The 15,507-nt window shown below is 40.7% G+C and overlaps 1 protein-coding gene across 2 annotated transcripts in view; it reads left to right on the forward strand.

Moving 5' to 3' along the window:
• Zdhhc9 (zinc finger DHHC-type containing 9) overlaps window positions 1-8,701 on the forward strand; it is a 35,452-nt gene extending 26,751 nt beyond the window's left edge. For both annotated transcript variants that reach the window (XM_004634512.2, XM_023718889.1), the window contains 6 exons: window positions 1,631-1,768; window positions 2,674-2,722; window positions 3,486-3,588; window positions 5,227-5,330; window positions 5,750-5,846; window positions 7,562-8,701. In XM_004634512.2, the coding sequence (XP_004634569.1) occupies window positions 1,631-1,768; window positions 2,674-2,722; window positions 3,486-3,588; window positions 5,227-5,330; window positions 5,750-5,846; window positions 7,562-7,678 (608 nt within the window). In that variant the 3' untranslated portion in view covers window positions 7,679-8,701. The remainder of the gene's footprint in view (window positions 1-1,630; window positions 1,769-2,673; window positions 2,723-3,485; window positions 3,589-5,226; window positions 5,331-5,749; window positions 5,847-7,561) is intronic.
• Window positions 8,702-15,507: the final 6,806 nt, after the last annotated feature.

Raw genomic sequence — 15,507 nt, forward strand, 5'->3', positions numbered from 1 at the left:
GTGTGATTATTAAATCTGAAAAAAAATTATATGGTATTATTTTATACAATTTTTTTCTTTGTTTTAGGTATGTATTTTCTTTTTCTTTCCAGCTTTAGTGAGGTACAACTGATAAAAAATTTATGTATTAAGGTACTACATGATGATCTGACTACCAGAGTAAAATTAGTCATACACTACACATATAACCATTGTGTGTATATATAGCCAGGGGCTGGCTAGATAGCTCAGCATGCATGCGCAGGGGCCGGGGGTTCGATCCTCAGCCTCCCATGTGGGCCCTGCCCCCAGGACACACTGAGACAGTGAATGGGACTGGGCATGGTGGCGCATGCATGTAAACCCAGTGCTTGGGTGGCTGAAAAACAGGAAGGATCATTACAAGTCCAATCTATGTAGTGAGACCCTATAGACCCTGTACTAAATACATAAAAAAACAGTTTTCTTGCAGTATATATATTTTCTTGTTGCTTCGTAAAGACTTTTCATATGGTTAAGTACAAATTTACATGCACTGTCATTATTTTTCCTCAGTTTTCTTTTAAATATTTTTATCACATGTAAAATCATTTTTTATAGTTAATGGAGTCAAATCTATTTTTCTTTGTCCTTTGTTTTCTTCCATTACATTCATGTGCAAAAATTCCTTCCTCATACACAGGGTAAATGTATATTCTTTACATCTTTTGGTTTTAGTTTCTCTTTACTTACAATTCTTAATTCATGTAGAATTTATTTTGACAAATGATGTGAGAAAAAAAATGATTTTTTTTCCCACCAGTTAAGAAATTGTCTCAGAATTGCTTATGGAATTACACTTCTTTTTGTAGTGCTGTGTTTATTGCATAGTAAATTATTTTATGTTCTGAATTATGTTTTGGGGATCTTTCCATTTACTGAGTTATGCCATGCCATTTTAAGTATATTGTAATTTTATATTTTTAATTGTGGGAGGTCAAGAAAAACCACTCATAATTTTCAAAATTCCCATGACTGTTTTCACCTATTTATTTTTCTTGTATTTTTAGGTTCATCTGCTAAGTTTATTGTTTGCAGAGATAATGACTCTGCTCTTAAGTGGTGAAGTTAGTCAGAACCTTTAGTTTCTTCATCTGTAAAATAAGAGGAAAGGTATCTTTTCAGATGGGTATGGTGGTGCATGCCTGTAATCCCAGCACTTGAGAGGCTGAGGGAAGAGGATCACTTAAATGCCAGGCTGAACTGTGTATTGAGATCCTGTGTCCAACTATGCAACCAACCAACCACAAACAAACAAACGAGTACCTTTTTGCTTAACTTCAAGGGTCAAATGAGATACTAAAAATTTCTGAAAAAGAATAGAAATCCTCCTACCCCTTTGTCTTTTTGAGACAGTGTTTTGCTATGCAATTCAGGATGGCCTTGAACTCCCTTTGTAGCCAGGCTGGCCTTGAACTCTCAGCAGTCCTCTTGCCTCAGCCTCCTGAGTGCTGGGCTTACAGGTGTGCACCACATCACCAGGCAGAAAGCTGTATTTTCTTTTACAATGAAAGTAGGTGGTGACCCTGGGATTTTGGGATTAGGATTATGTGGTTGGTGGGTTGCTCTTGTTCTGGAGGCATTGGCATTGGACTCTTTCTTTCTCCCACAGAGCGCTTCGACCATCACTGCCCCTGGGTAGGGAATTGTGTTGGAAAGAGAAACTACCGCTACTTCTACCTCTTCATTCTTTCTCTCTCCCTCCTCACAATTTATGTGTTTGCCTTCAACATCGTCTATGTGGCCCTCAGTGAGTATGCAGGGCAGTGTCTGTTACAGGGGTGGAGTGGGGTGGGGTGGGGGAAGATTTGAAGAGAGACTGGGGGATTGGGTTTCTGGAGGGACTTTAGTACACTTGTGAATGCACCTCAAAGGGGTTAGAAACACTACTGGTTTCTCTTGAGCCGGGCTGCAAATCTCAACTTGCAGGTATTTACTGAGTGTGTTGACCTTTTCTCTGCCTTCTTTTGGTTGGGGGGGGCATAATTAGTGGTCCTCATTCAAAGTTCTGGGCCTTTCTGACGTGATCCCAAATATTGGGCATGTATTTTAGCTCTGTGCATCCTCTCTTCTCCTGGAAGACCTGCTTTGTGCTAGGTGGTGTAGTGCATTTTACCAAAGAACGTAAAACATTGCATGTAGAAACTATGATGTACTTGGGAGTCCGGAAGTACCCACCACATAGTGCGCGCGCGCGCATACACACACACACGTACACTCCTAACAATTGAAGGGCAAGTTGCATGCATTGTTATGGGGTAGTCTTGATCAAGACAAGCTTCTCGGGAAAAGAGGAGCTCTGAGCTGGATTTTGTACAAGGGAGAGAGAGACATAGAATGGTGAGGAGAGAGAATTTTTCTTGACCATTTCTGATTTCTTTCCTCTATTAATATCCCCTACATGCCTATATCTGAGGCTGGGAAAATGGAAGGTTCCCCAGCGCTTGACTTCTGCCTGATACTGGAAATGTGAATTCCTCAATCACTAGCTTGCTGGCTTGGGGGTGAGACTTTTCAACCTTGCCTGAGTAACAGCTTCACTCCTGCCAGTGTGTAACACAGGATAGGGTGGAAGAAAAGCAAATAGGCAGCAGGACACTTTGTAGTTTTGACTGAAGTCACTAATTTTTTTCTTTACTCCTCCAAATTTCACAGAATCCTTGAAAATTGGCTTCCTGGAGACGCTGAAAGAAACTCCTGGAACATATCCTCCCCTGGCAGTATGTCCCTGTGAAGTCTTTTAAAACTACTTTCCAGCATGTTTTCTCTCTGCTGTTCTCCTACCATCTAGCTTCTCAGACATCAGAAGTATGCCAAAGGCTAAAATTAAAAAAGTCTAGTCTTAGTGATGGCAACCAGAATGCAAGATGGCCAGGGCTGAAAGGGAAGTCTCTCTTACCCCTTCTCAGTTGCCTCCCTCCAAAGTCTTTCTCCCAGGCTCATCCCTGTTTCCTCTAGTGGATGGCTGGACTTTGCCTCACTATACTTTTCTGTGTCGTTTACTGCAAGCCCCTCCTTCCTGTTGCAGCTAAGGCATTTTGTACAGTGGCTGAATTTCTGAAAAGGAGATTTAGGAAAGATTTCTATGAGCCATATTCTTATTTTCCCATTAAGTTTTCTTTTATAAACTTTAGTTTTGATGGAATTTCCATTGCTGGTGATGACCAACGTTGTTTAGCTTTTGACCCCCTTTTGAAAACTCACCTTCAGAGAGCTAATGATGAAGAAATAGACAGATACTTAAATACACCAGAGATGCAAGAGATTTATTCATGCTGAATAAGCAAAACTCCTTTACCTTTCATAAAGGATCTGTCTTAGAATTCATCTGTTGTTATATATGGATATTTGGCTTTTTGTAACATTTCTTCCAAGAGGTAAAGATGGCTGGATTGGAGCCATGAATGTGGACTGAGACATCAAGTTCCCTGCTGTGGCTTCTTCAACATTCCTTAACTTACCTTCACTGTTCTAGAAGTCCTCATTTGCTTTTTCACACTCTGGTCCGTCGTGGGACTGACTGGATTTCACACTTTCCTCGTGGCTCTCAACCAGACAACCAATGAAGATGTGAGTCAACTTTGTCGTCTCACTACATGTTCTTTTCCCAAAGCCTCTTCTCTCCTTACATGCTAGATGACTAGGTCTCTGGAGCCTGAAAGGTTCAGGCAAGCAGCACCTTGGTGTGGGAGATTGTTAAAAACACTGGGTGGAAGACAAGGCAGACTGCTTTTTGCTGGAGCTAAATGCCTCTAGGGAATTAGGGAGGACAAGGTGAAAAGCTGGGTGAATATAAGGTCTTTAATTCTTCATAGGTCCTTAAAGGCTATGTGATTTGTCTGCATGCAGACTAGAGAGAAAAACAGTAGTCCTAAGTAAATCATTGCTTTAAAAATGCTACCAGTGCATTCATGGTAGAAAATTGGAAAATAAAGATGAGCAAAAACCAGAAAATAAATCCCTGTAATTTTATCTTCAGATAGCACCTTTATTAATGTATGGTTTATAGTCTTCTAAACTGGTCTAGATTTGTTGCCATGTTTGGTTGTGTATATATTATATATTATGGAGGAGGCTTTCAATCTCTTTTTAAATTAAAAAGTATTCAGGGCCAGGGAGCTAGCTCAGCAGTCTGAGCGCCTGCCTGGCAAGTCCAAGGACCCGGGTTTGATCCCTGATACCATATGCCGTGCTAACCCCAGAACCCAAGTGCCCTGTGTGGTCCACCGAAACTGGGTGTGGTGGCACATGCCTCTAACCCCAGATCTGGGGAGGCTGAGACAGGAGGATCACTATGAGTCCAAGCTGCATAGGGAGACCTTGTACCAAATAAATAAATGAAATGAATTAAAAAGTGTTTATATATGCATATAACATTTTTATCATAATCATTCTCTCGTTGTTCTCTCTCACAGCCCTCTTATTCCCTCCTTCTTCTCTAATATTATTATTATTTTTTTTTTGGCGGAATCAGGGATTGAACTCAGACTCTTGAGCTTGCCAGGGAAGTGCTTATTGTACTGAGCTATCTCCTTCTTCTCTAATAATAGTGCCCCTTCTACTTTTATGTCATATTTGTTTCTCATTTTTAGATTCCACATATTAGGAAAAACATGTAATACTTTCCTTTCTGAGTCTGGCTTACTTTGCATAATAGTTCCATCCATTTTCTTGCAACTGATATGATTTTGTTCTCTTTGGATAAAATATATATATATATATATATATATATATATATATCCATTCATCTGTTGATGGCCACCTAGGCTAACTCAAATTGTGGCTATTGTGAATTATGCCATAATAAACTTGAATATACAGGTATTTCTATAGTATGCCAGCTTTAATGCTTTTGGGAATATGCTGAGGAATGATATAGCTGAATCATATGGTAGTTTTATTTTTAGTTCTTTGAGGAACCTCCATGCTACAGTATATATTTTTAAATAAAGATGCTACATATCACTGATTAATCTACTTTTCTCTCTTGTGACTATTTTTATGTCTATATATTTTATTGTGATATAACATATATATGACATAAGATTTGTTATAAGAACTATTTTTAAATGTACAGTTCAGCAGTATTTAGTGTAGCCATGCTGTTGTGCATCTACTGCCCCATCTACCTCCTGAAATTTCTCATCCCATGCTGCTTGTATATCCTGCAGCATAATTGTTAAGGTAAGCTTTGGCTTTTATTTTCAGATCAAAGGATCATGGACAGGGAAGAATCGCATCCAAAATCCCTACAGCCATGGCAACATTGTGAAGAACTGCTGTGAAGTGCTGTGTGGCCCTTTGCCCCCCAGGTACTCAAGGGACTAACTGATCCTAGGACTTGGGATGAGTGACTCAATCTTGTCCTGTTATCTGGTCTTATGCATTCTTCTGAACATGTTTCCTTGGAGTCAAACAGGTTTTTTTAAGGATTGTCACATGGTACCATACCTACACAAGCCATTGTTCATGGCTGATTATGTTTTGCAGAGGAGGACACTGGCTATTTTGAAGGGATAAACTTTCATTCCTGTTTCATTTGTTCTGGAATTAATATGGTATCCACTGGTTTGTGGAACAAAAAGTAAATGGAAGATAGGCATGGACTAGGATCAGGCTAGGTTGCTAAAATGCAGGTTTAGGTTTTCAGATACACATGGCAAGATTCAGTGGGCTAGGTGGGTAGAGTGATGAATGCTAAGTCTTTGCTGGTCTTTTCTGTCTGTTTCAGTGTGCTGGACCGAAGGGGTATCTTGCCACTGGAAGAAAGTGGAAGTCGACCACCCAGTACTCAAGAGACCAGTAGTAGCCTCTTGCCACAGAGCCCCGTAAGTGTTCCTGACCTATGGCTGAGTTGGTGCCAAACAGTGTGTAATCTACCTTTATAGTTTAGCAATATCATTAGGCAATTTTATATCCTAATCTCCCTAGTTTTCTTGTCTCTGTTTTTGTTCTGACATTGCCTTCAACTCTTTGTGCCTTTGAGGTAGACTAAGATTTACTAATTTTTTGACTTTTATTTTTTTGAGCAGCTACTCTGTGCCAGCCACAGTGCTGGTTGCTGGGGATATACCAGTGAACAAGACAATAATGTTTCTTACTCTTAAGGAGCTCATTGTCTGGTGGGGATGATGGACAAGAAAACAGGCCATTGTTTACTGCTGTGAAAAGTGCCTTGATAAGGGATGCAGAAAATGGTGTAGGGGCAAAGATGGAGCCAGGGGCCATGTGGGAGTTAGTGATGTGGTTACCTTGGTAGAAAAGGGTTTTTTCACTGGAATATGCTGGTGTTGTAAAAATTCTCCCAGCTGACCTGCTCAAGATACAGTTTATGAAAAATACTCCAAAAGTATTTGAACTCTTTTTAAAGAACTGTATTGAGATATGATTTACATACCATAGAATCCAGTTTTAAAGTGCATAGTTCCTTGGTATAATATGTTCACTGAATTGTTCAATCATCACAATTAATTTAAAGAACATTTTATTACCTTCCCTCTCAAGAAAACTTGTATTCATTATCAGTCACTCTTTCTTTCTCCCTGACTCTTTTGTTATAGATTTTCCTTTTCTATACATTTCCTATAAATGAAATTATATAATATGTAGTATCTTGTGATTGGTTTCTTTCACTTAGCGTAGTATTCTAAATGTTCATCTATAGCATATCATTTAGTAGTACTTCATTCCTTTATATGGCTGAATAACATTCCATTATATGAACATGGACCATATTTTATTTATCAATTGATAGACATTTGGCTGTTTCCAGCCTTTGATTATTATTTGGTTGCTAAGCAATGCTGCAGTGAACATTCATGTACAAGTTTCTGCTTGGATATATACTTTTATAGCTCTTGGATATATATGTGGGAATGATTACTAGGTAATATGACAAACTCCTATGTTTAACCTTTTGAGGAACTACTAGACTGTTTTCCAAAGTAAAACGTCCCCACTAGTAGTATATAAATGTTTCAGTTTTGTTACATTCTTGGCAGCATTTATTATGTGACATTTTGATCTTATCTATCTTGGTGCGAAATAGTATCTCATTGTGGTTTTGATTTGCATTTTCCTAATGACTGGTGATGTTGTGCATCTTTCCATGTATGTGTTGAGCCTTTGTATATCTTCTTTGGAGAAGTGTTTACTCAAATCCCTTGTCCACTTTTTAAAAATGGAGTTATTTATCTTTTTCTTTGTTGAGTTTTATGAGTTCTTTATGTGATTTGTATACATCCTTTACCAGATACATGATTTATAAACATTTTCTCCCATTCTGTGGGTTCTTTTCACTTTCTAGGTAGTATCCTTTACAGCCCAAAAGTTTTACATTTTGATATAGTCTGATTTATTTGATTTTTCTTTTGTTGTTTATGCTTATGTTACCATATCTAAGAAACCTTGCTAAATCCAAGGTCATGATCTGTAACGTCAGGGTGGTCAAGGATTGTAGAGGAAGAATTTAGTGTCTGTGGATTATCTGCGTTTAAATGTTAAAGAGAGCTTTGTGTTGAATTTGGTATATTTTATTTCTCAGGTCCCAACGGAACAGCTGAACTCCAATGAGATGCCAGAGGACACCAGCACTCCGGAAGAGATGCCACCTCCAGAGCCCCCAGGACCACCACAGGAGAAAGCTGAAGCTGAGAAGTAGCTTATCTATGGAAGAGACTTTTGTTTGTGTTTAATTAGGGCTATGAGGTTCCAGGGGAGAAGATAAACTTGAGACAGAGAGCAAGTAAGCTGTCCCTTTTGCTGTTTTTTTTTTTTTTTTTTTTTTTGTCTTTAGTTACCCAATTGCACACTGGCATTTTTTGCTGCAATCTGTTTTTAAATTTCTGGATTCAAGGCAGTAACAGAAGACACCAGTCACCTCTGGCAACTGGATAAATGGGTCTCAGGCTGTGGCACTGGCTTCCCATGGCCTCAGCCACAGGGTCTCTTTGGACACTCTTCTCCTCCCTCCAGATCCCAGCTCTCAGGCTTGGGGTCATTGATCTCATCCTGGGACTAAAGATTCTTGAGGCTGGCTTAAGTCCTCTCAAGCTGCTGTATGTCCTGAGTCCAGAGATAGCTACAGAGACCTCTGGCCAGGGGATCCTTACTGGGTTCTGCCACCTTCAGCATTATTGAGGATGGGCATGAGGTGGAGGAGTCTCATAGCTACCAAGTGCCAGCATTGCCAGCCAGTCCTTTTAGGAATAGGGCAGGCACCACTTGTATTTATTCATGTAGCTTCTCCTTTGTTCTGTCCCCACTCTAACATCCAAGTCCCAGTCTTTCCTCACTACATATATGTAGGTAGTCATAGCAGAAATAATAATTTACATTTCTTAAAGTCTCCAGAAACTTTAATACCTGTGCTACTCTCAGTGAGAATTGATGAGATGCCAACAGCATAGCCCTTCACACTCTCTGCCTCATCTCTCCTCCTTTCTCATGAGCTCCTTTTAATTTTTTTCTTTTTGGCTTTTGCTCCATTAGGAGCAGGAATGGCAGTAATAAAAGTTGGCACTTTGGTGGTTCCTTTTCCTCAGAGGAAGCCTGAGTGTTCACTTAAATACTATTCCCTCAGACTCCCTGTGTGAGGCCTGCAGAGGCCTTGAATGCACAAATGGGGAAACCAAGGCACAGAGAGGCTCTCCTCTCCCCTTCTCTTCTATCCTTTCCTTTCCTCTGCTCTCTTTTCCTCTCCTCTCCTCTCTCCTCACCTTTCCTCTCTTCTCTCTTCTCCATGTCCCCTAAAAAAAAGAAAGAAAAAAAAAACAGGAAAAAAACCAAGAAAAATATAGGCTAACCAGTACTTCCATTAAGCCTCAGCTGAGTGAGGGAAAGCCCAGCACTGCTGCCCTTCCGGGTAAACCCACTCCAAGGCCTCGGCCCACCTTGGGCATTGGTAACCACACCAGGGGTTTCCTCCAAGCCCCGCTCTTCCAGCACTTCCACCGGCAGAGTCCCAGAGCCACTTTACCTGGGGGTGGGCTGTGGCCCCCAGTCAGCTCTGCTCAGGACCTGCACTATATCAGGGAAGAAGATTTATGTATTATATGTGGCTATATTTCCTAAAGCACCTGTGTTTTTCTCTTTCTAAGCCAGGGTCCTGTCTGGATGATTTATGGGGATGGGGGGAGGGAGTGTAAACCGGAACTTTTAATCTCTTTGAAGGCGATTAAACTGTGTCTAATGCAAACTGCCTGCCTCCTCCTTCCCCTTCCATTTCTAGAACCACGTGGGGATGTGAATGTGTTTGTGTGTTGGGTGGGGGGTAGGGGGTGGAAGGGGTTGTTTATTATTACTATACATCCATTTTCAAAAGTTCCCTTGAGCTGGAAAGACAGCTCTTAAACTCAGATTCTCTGTTGATCTATAGTACATTCCAGGCCAAAATTTATCTTATTCTGGTCTATGAAGAAATGACTTTTAAGCAGTATACAGTGTTAAGATCAAAAGCATAGACAGCTTTACTTAAGGGAGCAAGTTCTTTATTAGGACATTGTTTTTAAGCAGGTAGACACTGTTAATTGCAAATGGGTCTTGGTTATTCAAGCAGGCTTACCTGGGCCTCCCCTTGGGAAAAATGTCATTAGCAATCTTTTACAAGTTATGGTATATATTTCTTTCCAAATAGTCTGTAATCAAGGCTCCTTATCAATTGCTATCTCACTGCTCCTAGTTAACTAGAGTTGGTGAAATTTGGCTGCTCCCACATTTTTTGTACATCTTCTTCCTTGTCACAAGATTTGAGTTTAGCAAGGGGACAGGGATTGGGAGAGAGACCAACTCAGATTCCTTTCATGTCTGTTTCTACTTTCCCATTCATTTTCTAGTCCTCTCACTTTGGTTCTTATAAGGCCAGTCCTGGAGAGTTTAGAGTTACTAAGTTTTTCCACTCAACCTGCCACTACATGATCCCCTTTCTAATCAGTATTCAGCCCATCCTGCTTTAGCATATCTCTCTCGGCCTGGAGTGGAACTCTCCTCCCTCCACTTGCCACAGCCACTCTTCTGCTGACCCTTAGGTCAGTCAGTCAGAGAAACTTTCACTTTTTGATGTGAGGGGTCAAAATGGAAATCTCTTATCTCTAGTACAAAATGATTTTTTTTTACTTTTTACTTTCTCATACTCCCTGTCCTCTTTCTTTTCCTTTATAAACCTTCTATTTAAGATCTTGGCCTGAACATCTATCCCATTCATACCCTATACCAGCCAAGTCTGTCCCTAGTCTGAGCTCTCATCAGAGGAGAGATTTAATGATTGATCTTTCCCTAGAGAAAAGGGTCTTATATTTTTTGATCTTTTCAATAGCTAATACTCTTTCCAGCTCTCCCTTCCCTCCCTGTTCCTCATGTTTCCTATGTACCCCACTTCCCCAGGCCAGGAGGGCTGGCAGTGGTCCAGAACCCTTGTAGGCAGGTATAATTTATGTCTATTGGCTCTTGAACCCTGCTGGCCCCAGCTGAGATCACTGTCCCCTGCTTTACACCTTTTCCCAGGAGTGGGGTTGGGTTAGAGGTGGGTTCAAATTCTGTAGCAGCTAAATTCCATTCTTCCTGTCCCAACCATCCTGCCTTTATCCTTAAGGCCCCTTTTCCTATTGATCAAGTCTGTTTACCTTGTTGGGGAAAAAGTATTTTGTTTTTAAATCTATTTTCTAACTTAAATACAGTTTAATATGTAAATCTCTGCACTTTTGTGTGAGCCTACAAATGTGTATGTGTTGGGCGTTTTTCACTCTCTGATATTTCTTAATAAAGAAATCTTTGTTTTGAGGGGAAGCCAATTAATGAAGGAGGCTTGAATGGTTTTAGAAATACAAGGCTGTCTGTTTCTTTGTGCTTCTGCCTCATTTCTTTACTTGTGCCTAGTGTAAGTGATTAGAACCCCTCCCCCACCTTTTGACTGCCATCCTTTCAGAGGACCCTCAACTTGGTAGGCCAGAGAGGGACCTGTCCTATATCTGGTACCCTCTGAGACCACTTGGATTGGCTCAAGTGGTAACCTAGCAACCTAACTCCCTTTCTCTCCCTTTGGCCTGGCTCTATTAGTCCTTTTTTTCCAGCTCAGTTCATTTTATATTGCTGAGGCTCGGGCCAGGCTAGGGAAAAATCAACACGGGTTCACAGAAGATGTGCTTTTACAAAATGATAATTTGTTCTTACACCACAGTGATACTAAAAAGCCATGTACCCAATAATTCAAAAGACATTTGTGTCACCTTTGGGAATAGGTTCTAGGAATCTCTGGCCATTCTTAGGCAATATGTTTTAGAAATAGCCTAAAAGGCTGAAACTCTGAATACCATTAGTTTTAAAGGATGCAAGCCTAACTCACAAAAAGTCTTTGTATATTTCATGTTTTGGATAAACATAAAAGGGGAATGGGAGGTATTAATGTGCACCTGTGAAACTTCAGATGTTCTACACAACATAAATGTGAGTGGACTAGCTGGTCCTCATTTCACAAATAAACACAAAATGTTTTTATAATATTAATATATACATTGAATTTCCAGGAATGTAACAACTATATAAGTTTGGGGGAAGATGGTATTTTATTCAGAACTTTGCTATGAGTTATTTGTAACTTTTGAAAAGCATGATGCTGTCAGCAGTGCTGTTCGTGGGTATTTCAGTTGCCAACACAGTCTGCCTAGATGAGTCTGTATTTGTGTTGATTGCTTTCAGCAGTGATTCTGCGGACAGATGGGAATATCTCATGTCTTATGTTTTAGTATAATCTTGTCTAGGTATTTGTATATTGAAAAATATATATTGTCTTATTATAAATCACTTTCTTTTAATTTTTCCTTTATAGTATAGTTAGTATAGCTGGTTGTCCATATCTGTGGGTTCTGCACACACAGAATCAGCTGTTTTGGATGGAAAATAATCAGAAAAAACTGTGTCTGTACTGAGCATTTACATTTGCCTTATCATAATTCCCTAAACAATATAGTATAGCGATTACTTGAAGTGTATCAAGTATGAGTAATCTAGAGATAGTTTAAAGCATACAAGATACAAAAAGGTCCTATGCAAATACCATATCATTTCATCTGAGAGGCTTGAACATTTGCAGATTCTGGTATTCTTGAGGGTTGTGGGGACAGTAGAACCAATCCTATTGGATACTGAGGGACAAGTGTGTATCACATTGCTGTTCTTGAAATTCAAAATGTAGGTAGGTTACTGTGAAGCTCATCTCAGCATGGCCAAGGGTACATCAAAATATCTTGTATAGCAAGGGAAGTATTGGGGCTGCTAGGCCTGAGAACCGCTGGATCAGATTATCTCAGAGGTTCCTTTCTCAAAATAGTTGGAAAACTTAGAGGGAAAACAAGTGACCATCTCCCTCCTCTCATGTTTTTAATGTGCTTTTTTATGTACTTAGTACAGGGTCTATAGGGTCTCACTACACAGATCGGACTCAGAGTGATCCTCCTATTTTCAGCCTCCCAAGTGCTAATGTGCTCTTTTTTTGTGGTACTAGGAATCAAGCTGTATGTCTGAGAACATTCTTCAGTCTATCTCATTTAAACATTTGGCACAGTAATTTGATAATTATAAACTTTTATCTCAGTATCATGTACTTTATATTTCTTTGCTTAAAAGAAGTGTTATGCATTTTCTGCATAACTCCTTTCCCCAATGTTTACTGCCATTTGTATTTATTCTTTTTGTCCAAGTCCTTTGTGTATTTTTCTTCTGGTGGCTAATTGATTAATGAATTAGAGTGTAGAATTCACACTCTACCATGTGCCAGGAAATGAAAGAACCCTTGATTTAGAAGTGGTTTTCCTACTCTAAAACATGGAGTAGAATTATCTCCATGACATTCTGTGCCCCTTTGCTTTCCTCAAGCCCTCTTTCTCACTGTCTTCTTTGCCATCTATTGTGCATCTATTTGGCTGTATATCAGCAGCTATTTGACTATTCCAACTTGTCCAAAAGAGTTGGAGTTTTATGTCTAAGTAAGAGACATGGTGATATATTTGCCATAAAAAGAGGCTTTGTTGACCAACATAGCTGAAAGGAACACATTGGTCATATATGTAGTCCATCCCAAGCCCTCATGCTATCATGTACCACCACCCGTCTTACATATAGTAACTTACCCAAGGCTCACAAAGGATTAATGACAGAGCCAAGACCAGACCAAGATGCACCAACTTCCAGTCCAGAAAGCTTTCTAGAATAACCCAATGCCCCTGTCAAGCAGGTATAGACAGAAAAAGGAGTTTGAATAACTATAAATGTCATTTGAATGAAATGAGCCTTTCATTTATTTCACATTCAATAAATCCTTGTTGTATCCTGACCATGTGTTAACTTTAGGAGAAATAACATTACTGACTCCACTCTCTTGTAAGTAAATTGAAAAACATCAGTGATCTTAGAGTTACTTGCCAGTTTGGATTAATGTTACTGACAATCACTCCATTTTGGTCATATAGTGGGCTGACTATATATAGTCATGATGACATGGAGCAGTTGTTGGGTTTTTGTTTTAAACTTGAATATAGTTTGAACTGATGGTGGGATTTCTTTAGTATAGAAAGTCAGGAAGTTGCCTTGCCAGGTTCCCACAGTCAAGTTGGCTGTCCCTTTGTGAGAGCCATTGCCCTGGGCTCTTTCTGACGTTATTCGTGGCAGGTCCCAGAGGCAATGGTATACAAATGCTATATTGGTCACTGTGAAATTATAGGAAAATGTGAAGCCTACATATTAAGTACTATAGAATTTCATTTATTTAGGTCCTTCCTGGAGGAGAGGTCTTGGCTGGGTCTAGAAGGGAGGCAGTTCCTTCCCACTTGATTGTGTTGCAGGCAGAATACTATATAATGTGGCTACCGTTGTGTGAGAAGCTAAGGTGGCTTCTATTGTGAAGGAGGGTCTGGAGAGCTGCTTCTTTTTCCAGCTGGGAAACCTCGTCCCTCATCCTGAATTTCCTGGCTTGGGAGGAGGGAAGGTATTAGGTCCTATTAGGGCTATGGGGGGTCAGTGTGCTTTTTTCCTTTACAGAAAACTACTTAGCATTCATTTTAATTCCTTAGTCTAGTGGCCCAACTGCAGCCTCCACTTCCATGAAAAGCCTGAGAGGGGAGCTCAATGAGTGAGATGTTGGAAGGCAACTGGCAAAGGCTGGGGACTCATTGCCATAGGAGTTTGGGGTGGTAGGAGAGGGACTGTGTGGAGACTTTTGGGGAGCTGAACAGAACCTGGCTGGGGGTCTCTAGTAGCATTTTAAGGTATGGAAGCAGCAAGTGAGAGGGAAGAGAGTTGGGTTAGGATAGCCCAGTGCCTTAGTTGCATCCCCTGATGGGAAGGAGAAGGGGAAAAGGGTTCTCCTTGTGAACTGGGAAGAGCTGAGTGGACTCTTTTTTCTTGAATCCGGCCTTGATCCTCTTCCTCCTAGCAGCCCATCAAAGTCTGAAGAAGCTGCCTAGCAGAAGTCAAATGCCTAGAGCTGATCATCGTACTGTAAACTGGGCAGGGCCAGAGCTGCCCAGCACTCCTCAGGAGGGCTTTCTTTTCTTTATCTCCATCACCAGCTTCTCTGCGCACCAGAGCCGGCACCTTCATCAGTCCTGAGCCCCATACCTCTTGCGTGCGTAGATATCAGTTTGTGTGGTGGTCATGGCAGTGCTGAATGTCAGGCTGCACACACATTATATGCCCTTTGTGCCTGGAGGTCATAGAAAGGTCAAATGGCTGCAACTTATTGTCACTGTATGCCAAGAACTTAATATATATTACCTCATTTATTTCTCTAACAAGTCCAGGAGCTAGGTGTTATTAGATGATCTTCTTGTTTTCTAGTAAATGCATATATGTAATTGCCCTGGAGTGGTGTAGCTGCTAAGCCTAAGCAGTAGAGCCAGAATTTGGAAACACTTGAACTCAGAAGTCTTTGTTCCTGGTTCCTGTACTAACTATAAGTCTGAGGTGAGATGGGCCTTGAAGGGAGTGAAATGGAAGTAGTAGGATGGCACGGATTGGAGCAACCACACATGCTATTCACTGGGCCTTTATTTTGTGCTGGACACTGCTAAATATGTACACTAGTTCATTCAGTCTTCATAATGCCCCTATAGGGCTAGTACTTTTGTTCCTGTTTTATTGATGTGGGAACTGAGGCTTAAGATTAAGTGTCTTGCATAAGGTGGCTCAGTTAGTGAGTCCTAAGTGCTAAGTCTTACCTGTCCTAGAGGAGATTGTGCCACTGTCTCTGGGCCCTGGAGAAAGGAGTTTAAGGGCAAAAGTTTTCCCTCTGAGCCCAGCACATCCACAACCTTCCAGTGGGAGCTTCAGGCTGAAGGTCCCTGGGTCTCTGACACCCCAGGCTGAGGTGGGACTATAGGGTCTCTAGCTGTAAGAGTCAGCCTGTTGAGCCCCAGACCTTGATTTTCTGAAATCAGGACATTATTTGGAATCTTTTAGAAGTCTGCAGACTGGAAAGAAGGTTCTGGCAGCTCTGCCTAT

The sequence above is a fragment of the Octodon degus genome, unplaced genomic scaffold, assembly GCF_000260255.1.
Source record: "Octodon degus isolate 3935 unplaced genomic scaffold, OctDeg1.0 scaffold00063, whole genome shotgun sequence".
NCBI lineage: Eukaryota > Metazoa > Chordata > Mammalia > Rodentia > Octodontidae > Octodon > Octodon degus.